General features: G+C 35.8%; 2 protein-coding genes and 3 pseudogenes across 3 annotated transcripts; 4 read left to right on the top strand and 1 right to left on the bottom strand.

The window, feature by feature from the left end:
- The first annotated feature begins 1,820 nt into the window (after nucleotides 1-1,820).
- On the top strand, nucleotides 1,821-3,153 carry LOC145035237 (putative pectinesterase/pectinesterase inhibitor 6). Its single transcript, XM_078983815.1, has 2 exons — nucleotides 1,821-2,133; nucleotides 2,462-3,153. The coding sequence occupies exons 1-2, from the start codon at nucleotides 1,821-1,823 to the stop codon at nucleotides 3,151-3,153; spliced, it is 1,005 nt and encodes a 334-aa protein (XP_078839941.1).
- A 2,813-nt stretch (nucleotides 3,154-5,966) lies between these two features.
- Nucleotides 5,967-7,491, top strand: LOC145035238 (pectinesterase pseudogene; annotated as a pseudogene).
- A 2,705-nt stretch (nucleotides 7,492-10,196) lies between these two features.
- LOC145035239 (pectinesterase pseudogene) lies at nucleotides 10,197-11,686 on the top strand (annotated as a pseudogene).
- Nucleotides 11,687-14,415: 2,729 nt separating this feature from the next.
- Nucleotides 14,416-15,937, top strand: LOC145035240 (pectinesterase pseudogene; annotated as a pseudogene).
- A 336-nt stretch (nucleotides 15,938-16,273) lies between these two features.
- On the bottom strand, nucleotides 16,274-19,560 carry LOC145034684 (Ribosomal protein S5 family protein). Of its 2 annotated transcripts, none has more exons than XM_078983163.1 (8): nucleotides 19,309-19,560; nucleotides 17,521-18,674; nucleotides 17,403-17,453; nucleotides 17,223-17,330; nucleotides 17,055-17,150; nucleotides 16,868-16,966; nucleotides 16,722-16,781; nucleotides 16,274-16,626 (listed from the first exon to the last, which is right to left on the bottom strand). In XM_078983163.1, the coding sequence occupies exons 2-8, from the start codon at nucleotides 18,601-18,603 to the stop codon at nucleotides 16,561-16,563; spliced, it is 1,563 nt and encodes a 520-aa protein (XP_078839289.1). In that variant the 5' UTR covers nucleotides 18,604-18,674; nucleotides 19,309-19,560; the 3' UTR covers nucleotides 16,274-16,560. The 2 variants fall into 2 exon arrangements, with proteins under 2 accessions (XP_078839289.1, XP_078839288.1); XM_078983162.1 differs by having other exon boundaries at nucleotides 19,302-19,560.
- Between the last annotated feature and the right edge of the window lie 4,222 nt (nucleotides 19,561-23,782).

A 23,782-nucleotide genomic window follows, 5' to 3' on the forward strand; every position in this document is an offset into this window, starting at 1 on the left:
GGGTGTCATGTTGGATGATGCCATTAATGATTATATCCTTTTGTTACGACTATAAAAGGAAAATTGATGGGCATTATCTTCTTGGCCAAATTTATGAATACTCATCATAATTGTCACTTGGCCAATTGGAAGAAAGTTTGAATATTTCCCTTATATATGGTCTTAGGACCATTTTTGTAATTAATCTTATGTTATGATATAGTTTTAGTTTATAGCCTCTACTTATAAAAGTTGTTACTTGATGAAAGCAACAATTATATATACACAATTGTTAGTTTATTTCCCATTACTTGGTGATAACTTGACATAAGATTTCAGAGCGCGATTTTCTCTCTCTCTCTCTCTATAAAATACCATTCTCTCTTTCTCTCACATATACACAATTGTTAGTTTATTTCCCACAAGGCTTTTCTTGTGGCCTTTCCATAAAGACATAACAACATAAGGGAAATACAATTTCTCAAAGGATACATCATCTTCTACTTCTACTTCACACTTTGAGAGTAATGTTATTTAGCTTTTAGTCTAAACAAAAAACTTTAACTTTAAAAGTTATTTTATATGATGTTTAAGAAAAAATCATTGGATTGTTTTAATTAATTTACATAATTGGTGTAAACACACACATATATATTAACAATCTTTTTATATAATTTTATATATTTTAAAATTTTCCAGTTGCTTTTGATAAACATTTATACAATGAATATAATCTATATCTTCTAGTTACAAGTTAGTTTTTTAAAACACGTCCTAAACTCATTTGACAAACATACTAAAAAATAGTCGTCCACGTTAATATGCACAGGGTGTTTGAAATTGCTTTTAAAACAACTGTTTGATTTTTAACTTTTCTAAAAAGTCAAAAAAGTTGACAAAAGATATTTGGTTAATGAAAAAGATGTTTTTTTTAGAACGACAAATCAATTCTACTCCTTAACTACTCCTAATTCCACCTATATCTCCAATGAGATTTGAACCCTCAACCTCTAGAAGGGAGGACAACACCTGGTACCGCTGAGCTAGAAACCCATTGAGTAGAAGGAAAAATTAGGTTTTCAAAAGTCATAAATCCTGTCTTTTTCTAACTTTTGTGACTTTTTAACAAAAAAAAAAGTTGACTTTTATTCAAACCAAATACAAACATATTTTAAAAATTTTCTTTTGGAAAAACTTAGTAATAAAAAAATCTTTTTACAAAAAAAACTTTTAACCTTAAAAAGTAATCTCAAACAACAATCATTTTTTTTAATTTAAAAAAAGTGTAAAGGATGTCAACATTTGACTATATGACAATCTTGATTCTCAAAAAAAATTTGAATATTGATGCCTATTTGTTATTTGTTATAGTGAATCTTTTCAAACTATTAAAGTAACCTTCCGAAAGATTTTTATTATCGTACAGATTAATTTATAATACTAGATTACGTTTTTATTCCTTTGGAAATCCTTGAACAATTAAAACGTTTAAAAAATATATTTATACCTAAGGTCATTATGACCATTGTTGTTGCTCTTAAAACTTACACCATAGGTCCATAACGCATGAATTTAATGGGCATAAAAGCTATAACTTCTTCAAGTTCATATTAATAGGAAAAAACCCAAATTCAAACTTCATAATTTTCCTAAATGCCAAAAGCATGTCTTATGTTTTTTACATCATTGCAACACTTGTACTTTTAAGATCGATTTCGTGTGCACGTATTTTTTGTGACAATTCCCCTCTTTCCGGATCATGCAATTCAATCATTGTTCCTAGATTCGAGTCTCATGAATCTCAAATCAAGGCGTCAATGAATCCAACTCATAACTTGTCGATGACGAGTGATCATAGACTCGTCCAATCAGTCGACGGAGTAGGAAAAGTAACAAAAGTAGACTTGGTGGTGGCTCAAGATGGCTCTGGTGATTTTTCAACAATCTCCAAAGCCATTGAAGCATCTAAAAATCGACGAACTGGAACTGATAGATTTGTTATATTCGTAAAATCTGGTGTTTACATAGAAAATGTCATCATCAATTCAACAATGCCCAATTTGACACTTATTGGAGAAGGCATTGATGCAACTGTTATAACCAACAATAAAAATGCCAACGATGGATATAAAACTTATAACACCGCAACCTTCCGTAATATTTTATTCTCTTATATTTTTTCGTTGCTCAATTTACATTATTTGGTAATATACTTCTCTTTTTATCAATATTTTTAGCAACTCACTTATATTTTATGATTTGCTACAAAATATACTTTATTTCAGCCATGTCCTTGGTAACAAAAAAAAAACATATTTATTATAGGTAGGAAAATTATACATGCGTTACTATAATTTGGAAAAGAATAAAAATATCTTGTGAATGTTGTTACATATTTTATTAAAAAATAAATAAATTGCAGTTATTATTGGTTTATAAGTTTATCTATCCTAGTATTTAATTCAAAAACAGAAATGTGTAGAAATTTGGGGTTCCGGCTTTGTTGCGGCTAGAATTACATTCGAGAACACCGCCGGTCCGGAGAAACTACAAGCGGTGGCGCTTCTCTCCGCTTCAGATCTCTCAGCTTTCTTCCGATGTAGCTTCAAAGGCTACCAAGACACCCTCTGCCTCCTTCAACACCGTCAATTTTATCGCGAATGTGACATCTATGGAACCGTCGACTTCATCTTCGGTGACGCTATTGCCGTCCTCCAAGAGTGCAACATCTATCTCCGAAGACCAATGCCTGGCCAACAAAACACGATAACAGCTCAAGGAAGAACTATGTCGAGTTCGGTAACGGGGTTTGTTATTCACAAGTCGCGGGTCACCGCCGCAGCTGAGTTAACCCTAGCAAATGGATGGGTCAGGAACTTTCTAGGTCGGCCATGGAGGGACTACTCGAGGGTTGTATTTGTGAAGTGTTATCTTGATAGCTTGATTGATCCCCAAGGGTGGATGCCATATCGGGGAAGCTCTGCGTTTGATAAATTGTATTACGTAGAGTATATGAACTCAGGGGAAGGAGCAAACACCACCGGTAGGGTGAAGTGGCCGGGGTTCCATGTTTTGACTAGCGACAAAGAGGCGGAGCAGTTTTCTGTTGGGAACTTTTTGGCCGGAGATTCATGGATTCCCCAGACGGGAATTCCTTTTTATTCCGGTATTTAAATGTTTTTTACAAACAAATACATGTTGCTTGGTAGAAAACCGGTAGTGGGAAAAACAAAATAATGAACAAAAATAATAATTTCCAGTCAAATGTTTAACGTGGTATCAGGTATTGGTATATGCATATATACATGCTAAAAATTGTCCTTTTAGTAGAAATTTCAGTCAAAACTTATGATGTTAAATGGCAAAATTGTGTACGTTATGCAGACACTAACACTAACACTAACTATTGCTCTTGATGTGCATGCACATCACACCAGTAAATAAAATCCAAATCCAAAACTCTGTGGTTAACGAAAATGAACATGAACATGAAGCAAAAGACGATGTCATTATTCATTTTTGCCTTTCATGACCAAAGCCTATCCACATCACCCATAACAAATTCTGATCATCAAAGCAAATATGACTTCCACAACCCGCCCAAACTTCTCTTGAACATCTTTCATAGTTTCTAACCGAAAACATTTAAAAAAAATAAAAAAAGTTTTAAAAGAAAGCCGCTAAATATCTTGTATTTCAATTCCATGAATATAGTTTTTTTGGGCATTGACTTCTTTCGAACATACGAAAGATCAAGAGCAATGATTGAGTAGACACACAGTTGTCCTGCCTATATATTAAGTTTATTTTGCTTACCGGTTCACATTCAAACCCTTGAAAAGAGCTTTCACTGTGTTATGTGGATTTCTTGACCCAACAACATAAAATAGCAACAACAAAAAACTCATCAGATTTTATTCAGACGACATGAGTATAGATATGAATTAATTTGTATTACCTTAGACTTCACATTCTTTAAACTAGCTAGATTCAAGATTGGTTGACCGATTCTCCCTCCCATAATGACAACTTGAGTGGACCCAGGCCAAAGATACACCTACACTAGCCTGGCAATTGGGTTGGGTTCGGGTTGGCGGATTGGTGGGTCAGAAAACATAAACTCAACCCAACTCATATAATATATGGGTTGACGGGTTTGTGGGTTGGAAATCTCAACCCAACCCAATCCATATAACCCGTTTAAGTATATGGGTTCGCGGGTTCACAAGTTAATAAACAAAACACAACCCATATAACCCGTTTAATAAATAAGCAACACATTTAAAAAAATGAGGTTTTTCAACTTAAATTAATAAAATTATTAAAGTAATTAACATAAAAAAAAGGTTTTTAACATAAATTCATAAACTCAACAAGATCCAAATAAAAATGAAAAATGAAAACCTTTATAGAAAGTGGATGTGTTCTCCGTTCATTACTCATGAAAATAATGACATGTATTTTTTGTTTTTCTGATTAATGAACCGCAAATGCAAATTAGTCACATACGAATACGAAAGGAATACAATGATACGAAATATTACGAATACGGATTGAAATCGAATTTCATTAATAATTAAATATATCATTTTTTAAATGTAATATATATATATATATATATATATATATATATATATATATATATATATATACACACGGGTTTGCGGATTGACCCGCGAACCCAAATAGATAACCCAACCCAACCCATGAAAAAAACGGGTTGGTGGGTTGGCGGATCAAAAATCTCAACCCAAATTCGTCTATTTTCGGGTTGGATCAGTATCAGATTACGGGTTGGGTCGAAAGTTGTCACCCCTAACCTAAACCACACTCAATTATTTGTTTTATATCCCAAAAAGTAAAAAAAAAAATAATAATAATAATAATAATAATAAAATAAAAATATAATAGACGAAAATATATTGTTAAATGTACGGATTGAAATCGAATTTCATTAATAGTTAAATGTACCATTTTTTAAATGTAATATATATATACGGGTTTGCGGATTGACCCGCGAACCCAAATAGATAACCCAACCCAACCCATGAAAAAAACGGGTTGGTGGGTTGGCGGATCAAAAATCTCAACCCAAATTCGTCTATTTTCGGGTTGGGTCAGTGTCGGATTACGGGTTGTGTCGAAAGTTGTCACCCCTAACCTAAACCACACTCAATTATTTGTTTTATATCCCAAAAAGTAAAAAAAATAATAATAATAATAAAAAAAGATAATAGACAGAAAATATATTGTAAACCTTTGTTTTCTTATAAGGCTAAGAAAAGTGGTAATATTTTTAGCAACATGTCACATCAGTTTTTTGAGTGTCATTTCATTTTCTTCATTGAACATATAATCTCAACATTTAGTAGGGAGTAGTAACACTTCTAACACTCTATTTTTTTTCTTTTTTCTAATTTAATTAAATTTCTTTATTTTAATAAACAAACATATTTTATGCACAAATAGTAATCAGGTTTTATTTTTTAAACCACCAACAAAATATAATATAAATCAATTACATGAAAATAAGTATAATATTTAAGTGTCGGGTTCTTTTGGTTCTTTTAAATCAATGTTCGATGTTTAGGACCAAATTTGTACGGAATTATCAAATGAGGGTTAAAACAATTTAATTGAAATCAAAGTTTTGAATATGTGACTGTAATAAGTTTTTTTCGGGTGATGGTTCATTTGTTAAAAGTTTTAAAACCATGTGGACCATCTATGAAGTATTTTAAAGTTGTGGATTATTATATACTTTCGAAAAACCACATGGACTATTTATGAGGTTGTGTCTAAAAAAATATTTAAAAATACATAAATTTATACTTAAGGCCATTGTTATGACCATTAAAGTTGCTCTTAAAACTTATACCATGGGGATCCATAACGCCAAAATTAATTAATTGGCATAAATGCTATAGCTTCTTCAAGTTCATATTAATATGAAAAAAACCTAAATTCATACTTCATAATTTTGCAAAATGGCAAAATTATGTCTTATGTTTTTTTACAGCATTACAACACTAGTACTTTCAAGATCAATTTCTTGTGCACGTATCATTTGTAACAATTCCCCTTTTCCCGAGTTATGCAATTCACTCATTGTTCCTAAATTGGAGTCTCGTGAATCTCAAATCAAGGCGTCAATGAGTCAAGCTCATAACTTGTCCATGACGAGTGATGATAGACTCATACAATTAGCCGAAGGAGGAGAAATAAAACAAGTAGATTTGGTCGTGGCTCAAGATGGTTCCGGTGATTTTTCAACAGTTGTCGAAGCCATCGAAGCATCTGAAAATCGAAGAACTGGAACTGAAAGATTTATTATCTACGTGAAATCTGGTGTTTATGTAGAAAATGTCATCATCAATTCGTCGATGCCCAATTTGACACTTATTGGAGAAGGCATTGATGCAACTGTTATAACCAACAATAAAAACGTCAACGATGGATATGAAACTTATAACACCGCAACCTTCAGTAATTTTTTTTCCTCTTACATTTCTTCATTACTCAATTTACATTATTTAGTAATATACTTTACTTTTTATCAATATTTTTGGCAACTTAGATTTACTACCAAAATATATTTTCTTTCAGACATGTACTTGGTAACAAAAAAAAAATACATATTTATTATGGTTAAGAAAAATTATACATATGTTATTATTATTTAGGAAAAAAAATAGAGATATCTTTTGAATGTTAGTTACATATTTTATTGTTGGTTTATGAGTTTATCTATCCTAATATTTGATTCAAAAACTGAAATGTGTAGAGATTTTGGGTTCGGGTTTTGTTGCGATTGGAATTACATTCGAGAACACCGCCGGTCCGGAGAAATTACAAGCGGTGGCGCTTCTCTCGGCTTCAGATCTCTCGGCTTTCTTCCGATGTAGCTTCAAAGGCTACCAAGACACCCTCTGCGTCTTCCAACAGCGTCAATTTTATCGCGAATGTGACATCTATGGAACCGTCGACTTCATCTTCGGTGACGCTATCGCCGTCCTCCAAGACTGTAACATCTATCTCCGAAAACCATTGTTTGGCCAACAAAACACGATAACGGCTCAAGGAAGAACCGATTCAAGTTCGGTAACAGGGTTTGTTATTCACAATTCGCGGGTCATGGCCGCCCCCGAGTTAACCCTAGCCGATGGATGGGTCAGGAACTTTCTAGGCCGGCCATGGAGGGACTACTCGAGGGTTGTATTTGTAAAGTGTAATCTCGGTAGCTTGATTGATCCCCAAGGGTGGATGTCGTATCATGATAGATCTGCTTTTGATAAACTGTATTACGCAGAGTATATGAACTCAGGGGAGGGTGCAAACACCACCGGTAGGGTCAGATGGCCAGGGTTCCATGTTTTGACCAGTGACCAAGAGGCGGAGCAGTTTTCTGTTAGGAACTTTTTGGCCGGAGATTCATGGATTCCCCAGACGGGAATTCCTTTTGATTCTGGTATTTAAATGATTTTTTAGAGACAAATAAATGTTGCTTGGTAGTGGTAGACTGGTAGTGGTAGTAGTAAGAAAAGTTTTTTTGTTAAATATTTTTGTAGAATAAATAAAATATTTATTGCAAAAAAGAACGCAATTTTTGGATTTGATTGGGTTTAAAATGTAATTTAGTGAGCAAAAACAATAATTTCCACTCAAATCAAGGTTTAACATGGTATCAGGTTTAAGATGAAAGATTTATTGCAAAAAAGAACGCAGTTTTTGGATTTGATTGGGTTTAAAATGTAATTTAGTGAGCAAAAATAATAATTTTCACTCAAATCAAGGTTTAACATGGTATCAAGTATAGGTATATCATAACACCACATATTCACTTGTACACGGTTCATATATATGCATGTTAAAAATTATCCTTTTAGCATAAATTTCACTCAAAACATATGATGATAAATAGCAAAATTTTGTACGTTATGCAGACACTAACACTAACTATTTCTCTTGATGTGCATGCACATCACACCAGTAAATAAAATCCAAATCCAAAACTCTGTGGTTAACGAACATGAACATGAACATGAACATGAAGCAAAAGACGATGTCCTTATTCATTTTGGCCTTTCATGACCAAAGCCTATCCACATCACCCATAACAAATTCCGATCATCAAAGCAAATATGACTTCCACAACCCGCCCAAACTTCTCTTGAACATCTTTCAAAGTTTCTAACCGAAAACATTTAAAAAAAATAAAAAAAAGTTTTAAAAGAAAGCCGCTAAATATCTTGTATTTCAATTTCATGAATATAGTTTTTTTGGGCATTGACTTCTTTCGAACATACGAAATATCAAGAGCAATGATTGAGTGGACACACAGTTGTCCTGCCTATATATTAAGTTTATTTTGCTTACCGGTTCACATTCAAACCCTTGAAAAGAGCTTTCACTGTGTTATGCGGATTTCTTGACCCAACAACATAAAATAGCAACAACAAAAAACTCATCAGATTTTATTCAGACGACATGAGTATAGATATGAATTAATTTGTATTACCTTAGACTTCACATTCTTTAAACTAGCTAGATTCAAGATGGGTTGACCGGTTCTCCCTCCCTTAATGACAACTTGAGTGGGCCCAGGCCAAAGATACACCTACACTAGGCCTGACAATTGGGTTGGGTTCGGGTTGGCGGATTGGTGGGTCAGAAAACATAAACTCAACCCAACTCATATAATATATGGGTTGACGGGTTTGTGGGTTGGAAATCTCAACCCAACCCAACCCATATAACCCGTTTAACTATATGGGTTCGCGGGTTCACAAGTTAATAAATAAAACACAACCCATATAACCCGTTTAATAAATAAGCAACACATTTTAAAAAATGAGGTTTTTCAACTTAAATTAATAAAATTATTAAAGTAATTAACATAAAAAAAAGGTTTTCAACATAAATTCATAAACTCAACAAGATCCAAATAAAAATGAAAAATGAAAACCTTTATAGAAAGTGGATGTGTTCTCCGTTCATTACTCATGAAAATAATGACATATAATTTTTGTTTTTCTGATTAATGAACCGCAAATGCAAATTAGTCACATACGAATACGAAAGGAATATAATGATACGAATTATTACGAATACGGATTGAAATCGAATTTCATTAATAGTTAAATGTACCATTTTTTAAATGTAATATATATATATATATATATATATATATATATATATATATATATATATATATATATATATATATATATATATATACGGGTTTGCGGATTGACCCGCGAACCCAAATAGATAACCCAACCCAACCCGTGAAAAAAACGGGTTGGTGGGTTGGCAGATCAAAAATCTCAACCCAAATTCGTCTATTTTCGGGTTGGGTCAGTTTCGGATTACGGGTTGGGTCGAAAGTTGTCACCCCTAACCTAAACCACACTCAATTACTTGTTTTATATCCCAAAAAGTAAAACAAAATAATAATAATAATAATAATAATAATAATAATAATAAAAATAAAATAAAAAAATAATAGACGAAAATATATTGTAAACCTTTGTTTTCTTATAAGGCTAAGAAAACTGGTAATATTTTTAGCAACATGTCACATAAGTTTTTTGAGTGTTATTTCATTTTCCTCCATTTAGTAGAGAGTAGTAACACTTCTAACACTCTATTTTTTTTCTTTTTCCTAATTTAATTAAATTTCTTTATTTTAATAAACAAACATATTTTATGCACAAATAGTAATCAGGTTTTATTTTTTAAACCACCAACAATTAATATAATATAAATCAATTACATGAAAATAAGTATAATATTTAAGTGTCGGGTTCTTTTGGTTCTTTTAACAAATTTGTACGGAATTATCAAATGAGGGTTAAAACAATTTAATTGAAATCAAAGTTTTGAATATGTAACTATAATAAGTTTTTTTCGGGTGATGGTTCATTTGTAAAAGTTTTAAAACCATGTGGACCATCTATGAAGTATTTTAAAGTTGTGGATTATTATATACTTTCGAAAAACCACATGGACTATTTATGAGGTTGTGTCTAAAAAAATATTTAAAAATACATAAATTTATACTTAAGGCCATTGTTATGACCATTAAAGTTGCTCTTAAAACTTATACCATGGGGATCCATAACGCCAAAATTAATTAATTGGCATAAATGCTATAGCTTCTTCAAGTTCATATTAATATGAAAAAAACCTAAATTCAGACTTCATAATTTTGCAAAATGGCAAAATTATGTCTTATGTTTTTTTACAGCATTACAACACTAGTACTTTCAAGATCAATTTCTTGTGCACGTATCATTTGTAACAATTCCCCTTTTCCCGAGTTATGCAATTCACTCATTGTTCCTAAATTGGAGTCTCGTGAATCTCAAATCAAGGCGTCAATGAGTCAAGCTCATAACTTGTCCATGACGAGTGATGATAGACTCATACAATTAGCCGAAGGAGGAGAAATAAAACAAGTAGATTTGGTCGTGGCTCAAGATGGTTCCGGTGATTTTTCAACAGTTGTCGAAGCCATCGAAGCATCTGAAAATCGAAGAACTGGAACTGAAAGATTTATTATCTACGTGAAATCTGGTGTTTATGTAGAAAATGTCATCATCAATTCGTCGATGCCCAATTTGACACTTATTGGAGAAGGCATTGATGCAACTATTATAACCAACAATAAAAACGTCAACGATGGATATGAAACTTATAACACCGCAACCTTCAGTAATTTTTTTTCCTCTTACATTTTTTTCATTACTCAATTTACATTATTTAGTAATATACTTTACTTTTTATCAATATTTTTGGCAACTTAGATTTACTACCAAAATATATTTTCTTTCAGACATGTACTTGGTAACAAAAAAAAAATACATATTTATTATGGTTAAGAAAAATTATACATACGTTATTATTATTTAGAAAAAAAAATAGAGATATCTTTTGAATGTTAGTTACATATTTTATTATTGGTTTATGAGTTTATCTATCCTAATATTTGATTCAAAAACTGAAATGTGTAGAGATTTGGGGTTCCGGTTTTGTTGCGATTGGAATTACATTCGAGAACACCGCCGGTCCAGAGAAATTACAAGCGGTGGCGCTTCTCTCGGCTTCAGATCTCTCGGCTTTCTTCCGATGTAGCTTCAAAGGCTACCAAGACACCATCTGCCTCTTACAACAGCGTCAATTTTATCGCGAATGTGACATCTATGGAACCGTCGACTTCATCTTCGGTGACGCTGTCGCCGTCCTCCAAGACTGTAACATCTATCTCCGAAAACCATTGTTTGGCCAACAAAACACGATAACGGCTCAAGGAAGAACCGATTCAAGTTCGGTAACAGGGTTTGTTATTCACAATTCACGGGTCATGGTCGCCCCCGAGTTAACCCTAGCCGATGGATGGGTCAGGAACTTTCTAGGCCGGCCATGGAGGGACTACTTGAGGGTTGTATTTGTGAAGTGTAATCTCGGTAGCTTGATTGATCCCCAAGGGTGGATGTCGTATCAGGATAGATCTGCTTTTGATAAACTGTATTACGCAGAATATATGAACTCAGGGGAGGGTGCAAACACCACCGGTAGGGTCAGATGGCCAGGGTTCCATGTTTTGACCAGTGACCAAGAGGCGGAGCAGTTTTCTGTTAGGAACTTTTTGGCCGGAGATTCATGGATTCCCCAGACGAGAATTCCTTTTGATTCTGGTATTTAAATGATTTTTTAGAGACAAATAAATGTTGCTTGGTAGTGGTAGACTGGTAGTGGTAGTAGTAAGAAAAGTTTTTTTTGTTCAATATTTTTGTAGAATAAATGAAAGATTTATTGCAAAAAAAACGCAGTTTTTGGATTTGATTGGGTTTAAAATGTAATTTAGTGAGCAAAAACAATAATTTCCACTCAAATCAAGGTTTAACGTGGTATCAAGTTTAAGATGAAAGATTTATTGCAGAAAAGAACGCAGTTTTTGGATTTGATTGGGTTTAAAATGTAATTTAGTGAGCAAAAATAATAATTTTCACTCAAATCAAGGTTTAACATGGTATCAAGTATAGGTATATCATAACACCACATATTCACTTGTACATGGTTCATATATATGCATGTTAAAAATTGTCCTTTTAGCATAAATTTCACTCAAAACATATGATGATGAATGGCAAAATTTTGTACGTTATGCGGACACTAACACTAACTATTGCTCTTGATGTGCATGCACATCACACCAGTAAATAAAATCCAAATCCAAAAATTTGTGGTTAACGAACATGAACATGAACATGAAGCAAAAGACGATGTCCTTATTCATTTTGGCCTTTCATGACCAAAGCCTATCCACATCACCCATAACAAATTCCGATCATCAAAGCAAATATGACTTCCACAACCTGCCCAAACTTCTCTTGAACATCTTTCAAAGTTTCTAACCGAAAACATTTAAAAAAAATAAAAAAAGTTTTAAAAGAAAGCCGCTAAATATCTTGTATTTCAATTTCATGAATATAGTTTTTTTGGGCATTGACTTCTTTCGAACATACGAAAGATCAAGAGCAATGATTGAGTGGACACACAGTCGTCCTGCCTATATATTAAGTTTATTTTGCTTACCGGTTCACATTCAAACCCTTGAAAAGAGCTTTCACTGTGTTATGCGGATTTCTTGACCCAACAACATAAAATAGCAACAACAAAAAACTCATCAGATTTTATTCAGACGACATGAGTATAGATATGAATTAATTTGTATTACCTTAGACTTCACATTCTTTAAACTAGCTAGATTCAAGATGGGTTGACCGGTTCTCCCTCCCTTAATGACAACTTGTGTGGGCCCAGGCCAAAGATACACCTACACTAGGCCTGGCAATTGGGTTGGATTCGGGTTGGCGGATTGGTGGGTCAGAAAACATAAACTCAACCCAACTCATATAATATATGGGTTGACGGGTTTGTGGGTTGGAAATCTCAACCCAACCCAACCCATATAACCCGTTTAACTATATGGGTTCGCGGGTTCACAAGTTAATAAATAAAACACAACCCATATAACCCGTTTAATAAATAAGCAACACATTTTAAAAAATGAGGTTTTTCAACTTAAATTAATAAAATTATTAAAGTAATTAACATAAAAAAAAGGTTTTCAACATAAATTCATAAACTCAACAAGATCCAAATAAAAATGAAAAATGAAAACCTTTATAAAAAGTGGATGTGTTCTTCGTTCATTACTCGTGAAAATAATGACCTGTATTTTTTGTTTTTCTGATTAATGAACCACAAATGTAAATTAGTCACATACGAATACGGAAGGAATACAATGATACGAAATATTACGAATACGGATTGAAATCGAATTTCATTAATAATTAAATATATCATTTTTTAAATGTAATATATATATATATATATATATATATATATATATATATATATATATATATATACACGGGTTTGCGGATTGACCCGCGAACCCAAATAGATAACCCAACCCAACCCATGAAAAAAACGGGTTGGTGGGTTGGCGGATCAAAAATCTCAACCCAAATTCGTCTATTTTCGGGTTGGGTCAGTGTCGGATTACGGGTTGTGTCGAAAGTTGTCACCCCTAACCTAAACCACACTCAATTATTTGTTTTATATCCCAAAAAGTAAAAAAAATAATAATAAAAAAAAAAAAGATAATAGACAGAAAATATATTGTAAACCTTTGTTTTCTTATAAGGCTAAGAAAAGTGGTAATATTTTTAGCAACATGTCACATCAGTTTTTTGAGTGTCATTTCATTTTCTTCATTGAACATATAATCTCAACATTTAGTAGGGAGTAGTAACACTTCTAACACTCTATTTTTTTTCTTTTTTCTAATTTAATTAAATTTCTTTATTTTAATAAACAAACATATTTTATGCACAAATAGTAATCAGGTTTTATTTTTTAAACCACCAACAAAATATAATATAAATCAATTACATGAAAATAAGTATAATATTTAAGTGTCGGGTTCTTTTGGTTCTTTTAAATCAATGTTCGATGTTTAGGACCAAATTTGTACGGAATTATCAAATGAGGGTTAAAACAATTTAATTGAAATCAAAGTTTTGAATATGTGACTGTAATAAGTTTTTTTCGGGTGATGGTTTATTTGTTAAAAGTTTTAAAACCATGTGGACCATCTATGAAGTATTTTAAAGTTGTGGATTATTATATACTTTCGAAAAACCACATGGACTATTTATGAGGTTGTGTCTAAAAAAATATTTAAAAATACATAAATTTATACTTAAGGCCATTGTTATTGTTATGACCATTAAAGTTGCTCTTAAAACTTATACCATGGGGATCCATAACGCCAAAATTAATTAATTGGCATAAATGCTATAGCTTCTTCAAGTTCATATTAATATGAAAAAAACCTAAATTCAGACTTCATAATTTTGCAAAATGGCAAAATTATGTCTTATGTTTTTTTACAGCATTACAACACTAGTACTTTCAAGATCAATTTCTTGTGCACGTATCATTTGTAACAATTCCCCTTTTCCCGAGTTATGCAATTCACTCATTGTTCCTAAATTGGAGTCTCGTGAATCTCAAATCAAGGCGTCAATGAGTCAAGCTCATAACTTGTCCATGACGAGTGATGATAGACTCATACAATTAGCCGAAGGAGGAGAAATAAAACAAGTAGATTTGGTCGTGGCTCAAGATGGTTCCGGTGATTTTTCAACAGTTGTCGAAGCCATCGAAGCATCTGAAAATCGAAGAACTGGAACTGAAAGATTTATTATCTACGTGAAATATGGTGTTTATGTAGAAAATGTCATCATCAATTCGTCGATGCCCAATTTGACACTTATTGGAGAAGGCATTGATGCAACTGTTATAACCAACAATAAAAACATCAACGATGGATATGAAACTTATAACACCGCAACCTTCAGTAATTTTTTTTCCTTTTACATTTTTTCATTACTCAATTTACATTATTTAGTAATATACTTTACTTTTTATCAATATTTTTGGCAACTTAGATTTACTACCAAAATATAGTTTCTTTCAGACATGTACTTGGTAACAAAAAAAAATACATATTTATTATGGTTAAGAAAAATTATACATACGTTATTATTATTTAGAAAAAAAAAATAGAAATATCTTTTGAATGTTAGTTACATATTTTATTATTGGTTTATGAGTTTATCTATCCTAATATTTGATTCAAAAACTGAAATGTGTAGAGATTTGGGGTTCGGGTTTTGTTGCGATTGGAATTACATTCGAGAACACCGCCTCCGGAGAAATTACAAGCGGTGGCGCTTCTCTCGGCTTCAGATCTCTCGGCTTTCTTCCGATGTAGCTTCAAAGGCTACCAAGACACCCTCTGCCTCTTCCAACAGCATCAATTTTATCGCGAATGTGACATCTATGGAACCATCGACTTCATCTTCGGTGACGCTGTCGCCGTCCTCCAAGACTGTAACATCTATCTCCGAAAACCATTGTTTGGCCAACAAAACACGATAACGGCCAAGGAAGAACCGATTCAAATTCGGTAACAAGGTTTGTTATTCACAATTCGCGGGTCATGGCCGCCCCCGAGTTAACCCTAGCCGATGGATGGGTCAGGAACTTTCTAGGCCGGCCATGGAGGGACTACTCGAGGGTTGTATTTGTGAAGTGTAATCTCGGTAGCTTGATTGATCCCCAAGGGTGGATGCCGTATCAGGATAGATCTGCTTTTGATAAACTGTATTACGCAGAATATATGAACTCAGGGGAGGGTGCAAACACCACCGGTAGGGTCAGATGGCCAGGGTTCCATGTTTTGACCAGTGACCAAGAGGCGGAGCAGTTTTCTGTTAGGAACTTTTTGGCCGGAGATTCATGGATTCCCCAGACGGGAATTCCTTTTGATTCTGGTATTTAAATGATTTTTTAGAGACAAATAAATGTTGCTTGGTAGTGGTAGACTGGTAGTGGTAGTAGTAAGAAAAGTTTTTTTTGTTCAATATTTTTGTAGAATAAATGAAAGATTTATTGCAAAAAAAAAAACGCAGTTTTTGGATTTGATTGGGTTTAAAATGTAATTTAGTGAGCAAAAACAATAATTTCCACTCAAATCAAGGTTTAACATGGTATCAGGTTTAAGATGAAAGATTTATTGCAGAAAAGAACGCAATTTTTGGATTTGATTGGGTTTAAAATGTAATTTAGTGAGCAAAAATAATAATTTTCACTCAAATCAAGGTTTAACATGGTATCAAGTATAGGTATATCATAACACCACATATTCACTATATGCATGTTAAAAATTGTCCTTTTAGCATAAATTTCACTCAAAACATATGATGATAAATGGCAAAATTTTGTACGTTATGCAGACACTAACACTAACTATTGCTCTTGATGTGCATGCACATCACACCAGTAAATAAAATCCAAATCCAAAACTCTGTGGTTAACGAACATGAACATGAACATGAACATGAAGCAAAAGATGATGTCATTATTCATTTTGCCAATGTTTTCTTGTGGTCTTTCATATGACCAAGGCCTATCCACATCATCCATAACAACTTCCAATAATCAAAGCAAATATGACTCCACCACAACCCGCCCAAACTTCTCTTGAACATCTTTCGGAGTTTCTATCTGAAAACATTTCAAAAAAAAAAAGTTTTTTTAAAAAAAGCCACTATATCTTGTATTCTAATTCATTGACATCAGCCTCAGTTTATTCTACTTACCGCATTCAAACCCTTAAAAAGAGCTTTCACCGTGTTATGTGGATTTCTTGACCCAACAACCTAAAATAGCAACAAAAAAAAAAGAACACAAACCCCCATCATATTTTATTCAGACATGAGTACAGATATGAATTAAGTTGTATTACCTTGGACTTGACATTCTTTAAACCAGCTAGATTCAAAATGGTTTGGACAGTTCTCCCCGCCTTCATGCCACCTTGAGTGGGCCCAGGCCAAAGATACACCTATACCAAACTCAATTATTTATTTCATATCTCAAAACATGATTAAAAAAAAAGATAGATGAAAATGGCAGTAGATTGTAAACCGGACCTTGGTTTTCTTATAAGAAGTCTGAATGGCATGAGCAATTGTATGATCTTCATAGCGATCCACATAATGGAGATTTTGAAAGCATTTCTCGTGAGCCTGTTGTGATTCATGTTTATAGCAATATACACAGGTGGAAGTGGTAGAAAATAAAAATATTTAAAATTATACCTTCTGACATGCAGTTGGAACAGCTGGGCCTTTTGCCTTTGCAAAACCAATGACACCATTATAGTTCCCACAAGCAAGCATTACAGTATACTTGATCAACTGACCTCCCTATACAAAACAAGAGAATCAAACCTTTCATTTCATGTATAAAAAAATCAAAAATTTTAAATGTCTTCTTACCTTTGTAACTTTACATGTACGATTAACATCAATCAGTTTCACATCAAAACCCTGTCACATTCAACAAAACAAACCTTAGATAAATTTACAATATTACTCAAAAGGGTAACTTACTTACTTTTCTAAAAAGGGGTCTTCTTTTCTTTTCAGTCAATGAGTTTCTCTCTTCAGCAAGATCTCTAATCTCCTCCTCCAACACTTTCCCTCGTCTTCCAAAAGTATGATCCAACTGTGCTAACTTCTCTTCCAGCTTCCTATCAATAAAATTTAATTTCTCCATCAATATATCATCAGTCTCTTTCATGTCATCAAACTCTTCCTCAGCATCATCATCATCATCCAATGCACCTTTTGTCAATTGTTTTTCCTTTTCAGCATCTGAATCTTCAGCATCATGTTGTGACTGCATGTTCTGAATGACTCCATAGTTTGCAGGGTTATTAGGATCATAAGCTTCCTTCCACTTAACCAATCTAATAGCCCTATTCAGCTTATGTTGAAGAAGAAATTTATCCTTTCCACTTGCCTCTTTCAAACGATTCATCAAATCACCAATTACACGATACTCAGGTCGGATAGCTAAATGTTTCTCCTCAAATTTATCAATTCTATTCATCCATTTGAAACTATCGTCAATGTTATCTGATTGAGCAAAGTTTTTGATGAGTTCATCATGACGTTTGTATTTTTTCTGCAAGATTTCTTGGCGTTTTTGAATGGCTTCATAAGTGAACCTATGGTCCTCTTCATCACTTTCAGAATCAGTGGGCTCCTCTCTCATGTTGAGTAGACCAGGGTCAACATGCTTGAGATTTTCTTTCTCTAGTCTCTCAATGAGTGGGCCAACACCCATGTAATCTTCATCATCTTCAGCATCTATATCAGCAGTACCCAAACCTGCTTTTTTTCTCTGATCTCTCTCCCTTTGTTTGTCTCTCTCAACTTGAGCTAGAAGCTCACGGACGATTCTATCACCAACGGTATTAGATGCAGGCATTGATGAGAATTGTCGATTCCGATTCCGATTCCGGGGAAGAGGAGATTCTATGTGGTTAATAGTGGATACCTGTCTTTGGCTGGGGAGATCATGATTCCATGGTTGAGATGTTGAAATAGATCGGGAGAATGAATGAGCGGGTCCCAGCCGGGTGAGAATGGCTTTTGACACCCGTGATTTGCTCATGATGTTGATTGTAGACATTGTTGTGTTGACTACTAAAATGCTAGTTTTACTGTGTTAGAGCCATACGAGGCACATGTGTTATGGCAAACCTGCAAAGAGGTTGAATAATTGTTATCATTAAGGATTTAAAAGCTGTTTTCAAGTTTTGATTGGAAATACACATGCAAAACATCAAGTATAAACCAAGAATATATCATGTTTTAGAAATGAACAACTAGTGAATAGGTTAGAATAAAACATCAATGTGTTTGAGCTTTGAACCTTCCAGGATTCTTCAGTTGATAAAGTTAGATGTGTAGAACAAACAGCTACCAATGTTTAATATAATTGAATTGACATGAATATTCAATGTAACAGGTCCAGGTCTAACAGAAGATCAATCCGATTACACAAACAAATAAAACTAGAGGAGCATTATCATATCAAAATTTGGAAAATCAACTCAATCAAACAACTGTGTTAAAACATGCCATGAGCAACACAGTTCAACACTTTGAGAAAAAATAGTTCAGATTAAAAAGCGTCAAACACTTCAAGCAACATCATTTCGTATTGAACATGGCAGCATTCACCATTACGATCCTATTTTCCTTCCCAGTCATGTACAAAATCGAAATGAACACATCAAAAATCAAACCTTCCTTTTAGTACAGTTAATTGCCATGAACAATACGCCTACGAGAACTAAAAATTGGAGATTTGAACAAATGTCTTACTGTTTACCACTAACAGATTGGCGATTTTGAACAGCCACCAGCTTCCGTTTTCACGATGGGAAAGAAAGGGATGAACAGCCTATTCAAGTTCGACGGTTGAGAAAGAGGGGGATTCGGCGGTGACTGAGTGGAAGATTTCCGTTTACGGTGAACGCCGACGACGTGAAAAGACGAAGGTGAAAGAAAGTTTCAGCGACTGGACTGAATAAGTGAGTGCGAAACCCTAACCAGTAACTTAGCCCTTCATTTGGAATTTCCTTTCGAGAAACAAAAATACAATAAACAAAAAAAATACTACAATCCAAAAATGGGTCTTATGGTTTAGTGATTATTACAACTTTAGTCCAAGGTTTCAATTTGTATCAATTGAGTACTTGTATTTTTCAATTTTTGCGATGTAAGCCTAGGCTACTAACCTTGTGTAAATTGAGTCGTCAAGAGGACTCACATGTCTTCCATGTGAGGGTATTTCCATCCATTTGTGCCTCGTGCCTCTCTATGGTATACTTTATTGCCATTAAAATGACGATTATTATGTAACCTCCAAAATTTGAAGTCAATTTAAAACTTTTTCAAAAACATTTAAAACCAATAGCTATAACAAATTTGTTTTCAAAATGTTTATATCAGATTTTTCCCAAAAACATAACAAAACATGAGGAGTTGTACGATCATATCTTCGTCTTGTCGCAATCCCCTAATGTACTTGAAACAATAAACTAAAATTGTAAGTCTGAGAGCTTAGTAAGTTTCCCCCAAAATACAGATACATTGCACATAACACATATACAAATAACAACATATACTAGGTCCACAGCTTTTCATACTGGATTACCCCCTGAGCTTACAGTGCGAGTCTGGATTGCCTTACGGGCCCACAGCTCACATCTAATTTGTCATCGAGCCCACAGTACAAGTCTTCCTCAGCTTGTATCTAGAATGCTCCTGGGTTTGTTGGTTACCACACAGAGCAGTATCACCTCAACCCATCCCACATAATATGTCGACATATAACATAACTAATGCACATACAGATAATCACATGATACTACAGGTAGTCCTACAGATCTACCTAATTGGCATAGCAACTAACATGCAATAATAACTCATACTCAACATACTACCAACTGCTAGGAAATCATGTCCAATGGGCCGGCCTTGGTGCCTTAGACCCCTTAGTATAGTGAGGATAACCCACCTCGCAACTGTCGAATCGAAAGATAAGCTCAATTCTCAGATCACCGCCTCAAACTCCACCACCTTCAAAAAGGTACCAACTGAAGTAGATCTCTGATTCCCACGAGTTTCTTACTTCTAATCACTTGTTCTCCAAGCTTTTCTCACCAAAAAATCCTTCTTCAAAGCTTAAATACACCAATGAAGCATACACACATGAATTAGAGTTTTGGAATGTCAAGGGGCTTATGAAGGGGAGGCCAATGATCCTTTAAAGAGGGTGCAAAGCCCTAGAAATTAGGGTTTCATCCTCCAGCTCCTACTCGTCGAGTCCCTACTGGGACTCGGCGAGTAGGTCACGTAAACACGTAGACCAACCCGCTACTACTCAACGAGTCGGGCAACCAACTCGTCGAGTAGACCTTGAAATAAAGAAAAACCTTATACCAAAATCAATACCTGAGAATCGGGGCGTTACAATTCTCCCCCACTTGAACTAGACTTCGTCCTTGAAGTCTGTTGCGGTGAACAACGTCGGATAGTGCTCCTGCATCTCAATCTTCGGCTCCCACATCCACTCAGATCCCCTTCGATGCTCCCACTGTACCTTCACCAAAGGTATCTCCTTGTTCCACAGAACTTTCATCTTCCTCTCCAATATGGCCACAGGTCTCTCCACGTAATTCAGGCGCTCATCGACCCGAATATCCTCCAACGATACCACTGCCTTCTGATCCATAATGCACTTTCGTAACAAAGAAACGTGGAAAGTGTTGTGGATCCGACTAAGCTCCTCCTATAGCTCAAGTATGTATGCCACCTTGCCAACCCTGGCAATGATCTTGAACGGCCCAATGTAACGGGGACCCAATTTCCCCATCTTCCATAAGCGGATCACACCCTTTCCAAGGTGAGACCTTCATGAATACCATATTACCCACCTGGAACTCTAACTCATATCGGCGTAAGTCTTCTGCCGACTCTAAGCGGTCTGCAGTCGCTTCCTAATCTGCTAAATCTTCTCGGTAGTTTGCAAGACTACCTCCATCCGTCCCATCACTCTGGAATGATAGTTGTTGTTGTAGGAGAACTCTGCAAGGGGTAGGTGGGAATCCCAGCTCCCACCGAAGTCAATGACACACGCCCTCAACATATCCTCGAAGGTCTTAATGGTCCACTCGCTCTGACCGTCGGTCTGCGGATGAAATGTTGTGCTAAAGTGCAACCGCGTGCCCAGTTCCTCGTGGAACTTCCACCAGAAATGGGAGGTAAATCTAACATCCTGGTTGGAGACAATGGAGACCGGAACCCCATGGCGAGCCACAATCTCGCGGACGTATATGTCGGCCAACTTCTCGGCCGACGAACTCTCCAGTATCGAAAAAAGGACACTCTTGGTCAATCGATCTACGGTGACCTATGTAGCATCAAATTTGTTCGCCTTCCTCGGTAACTTGGTAATGAAGTCCATCGCGATCTGGTTCCATTTCCACATGGAAATATCTAGAGGCTGCAGCATGTCATGCGGCCCCTGATGCTCGACCTTGACCATTCTACAGGTCAAGCACCTCTTGACATACCAAGCGATTTCTCGCTTCATACATGGCCACCAGTAACTCAAGCTCATGTCTCTGTACATCTTGGTGGATCTCGGTGAATAGAGAAGTGAGACTTATGAGCCTCCTCCATGACTGTCTGTCTGACCCCACCAGACATCAGAACCCATACCCGAACGCATTGGGTCAATAATCCCTGACTATCCTGCACAAATCGGGTGTTCTCGCTCTTGATCCTCTCTAACTTCCAATTCTCCGATCGCATGCCCTCCACCTGAGCATCCCTGATCAAACTCACAAGCGGAGAATCCATCGCTATCCTCATACATATCGCTGAGGTGGAAGACCCAGCTGACTTGCGGCTCAAGGCGTCCGCCACCACATTCGCTTTACCTGGGTGGTAAAGGATCTCGCAATCATATTCCTTGAATACATCCAGCCACCTGCATTGCCTCGTGTTAAGGTTCGGCTGATCCATGATGTGTCTCAAGCTCTTATGATATGTGTATATGGTAGAACAGACCCCATATAGGTAATGTCTCCATATATTGAGAACGAACACCACCACTTCCAACTCTAAATCATGAGTAAGATATCTCGTCTCATGCGAATTCAGCTGTCGCGATGCGTAGGCTATCTCCTATCATCTCTGCATGAGGACCACCCCCAAACCTGTGATGGATGCATCACAGAACACCACAAAATCCTCCACTCCCTCCAGGAGTGTCAAGACTGGAGCCTCGCACAACTGCTGACAGAGGGTCTCAAACGCCCTTTGCTGCTCAGGGCCCCACCGGAAATCCACCCCCTTCCTTGTCAGACAAGTGAGGGGTACTGTAATCTTAGAGAAATCCCGAATGAATCTCTGGTAGTACCCTGCTAATCCCAGAAAACTCTTGATGTCCGAAGGATACTTCGACACCTCCCATTGCATGACTGCCTTGATTTTGGTCGGGTCAACCAAAATCCCCTGCTGGTTAATGAGATGTCCGAGGAACTGGACCTCTGGCAACCAAAACTCACACTTCGAGAACTTGGAATACAGCCGTTCTCATCTCAGAACTCCCAACAACTCCCTTACGTGCTACTCGTGCTGCTATCGGGTCATGGAATACACCAAGATATCATCTATGAACACGATGACCGAGCGATCAAGCGTCGATCTGAAGACCCGATTCATCAGGTTCATGAATAATTTCGGTGTGTTGGTGAGCCCAAACGGCATCACCACGAACTCGTAATGACCATAACGAGTTCGAAACGCAATCTTGTCCACGTCCTCCTCTCTGACCCGATCCTAATGATACCCTGACCTCAAATCAATCTTGGAGAACCAAGATGCACCCTGCAACTGATCAAAGAGATCATCTATCCTCAAGAAAGGATAACGGTTCTACACCGTCAACTTATTCAACTCCCCATAAACAATGCACATCTGGTGCGAGCCGTCCTTCTTCCTAACAAAGAGGATCGGTGCTCCCCATGGAGAACTGCTAGGTCGAATGAACTTCTTGCCTAGCAGTTCCTTCAGCTGTGAAGACAGCTCCTACATCTCGGGTGGCGCTAATCGGTACTGCGCCTTGGCGATAAGAGTCGTACCCGACACCAGGTCGATCCGGAACTCGACATGCCTCTCCGGAGGTATCCCAGGCAACTCCTCCATGAACACGTCGCTAAACTCCCTAACCACTGGAACCTCTGAAACTGAAGTCTGATTTCTGACCTGCGTATCCACCACGTATGCTAGAT

This window comes from Lactuca saligna, chromosome 3 (genome assembly GCF_052625555.1).
Source record: "Lactuca saligna cultivar CGN05327 chromosome 3, ASM5262555v1, whole genome shotgun sequence".
NCBI lineage: Eukaryota > Viridiplantae > Streptophyta > Magnoliopsida > Asterales > Asteraceae > Lactuca > Lactuca saligna.

Excerpts from the sequence above, each read along its gene's own strand:
- LOC145034684 (XM_078983163.1), bottom strand. The coding sequence starts at position 18,603 with ATGTCTACAATCAACATCATGAGCAAATCACGGGTGTCAAAAGCCATT. Across the intron at positions 17,151-17,222 it reads TTCCAACTGCATGTCAGAAG|GCTCACGAGAAATGCTTTCA; the intron begins GTATAATTTTAA and ends GAATCACAACAG. Across the intron at positions 16,782-16,867 it reads TAAAGAATGTCAAGTCCAAG|GTTGTTGGGTCAAGAAATCC; the intron begins GTAATACAACTT and ends TTGCTATTTTAG.
- LOC145035237 (XM_078983815.1), top strand. The coding sequence starts at position 1,821 with ATGACGAGTGATCATAGACTCGTCCAATCAGTCGACGGAGTAGGAAAA. Across the intron at positions 2,134-2,461 it reads TTATAACACCGCAACCTTCC|AAATTTGGGGTTCCGGCTTT; the intron begins GTAATATTTTAT and ends AGAAATGTGTAG.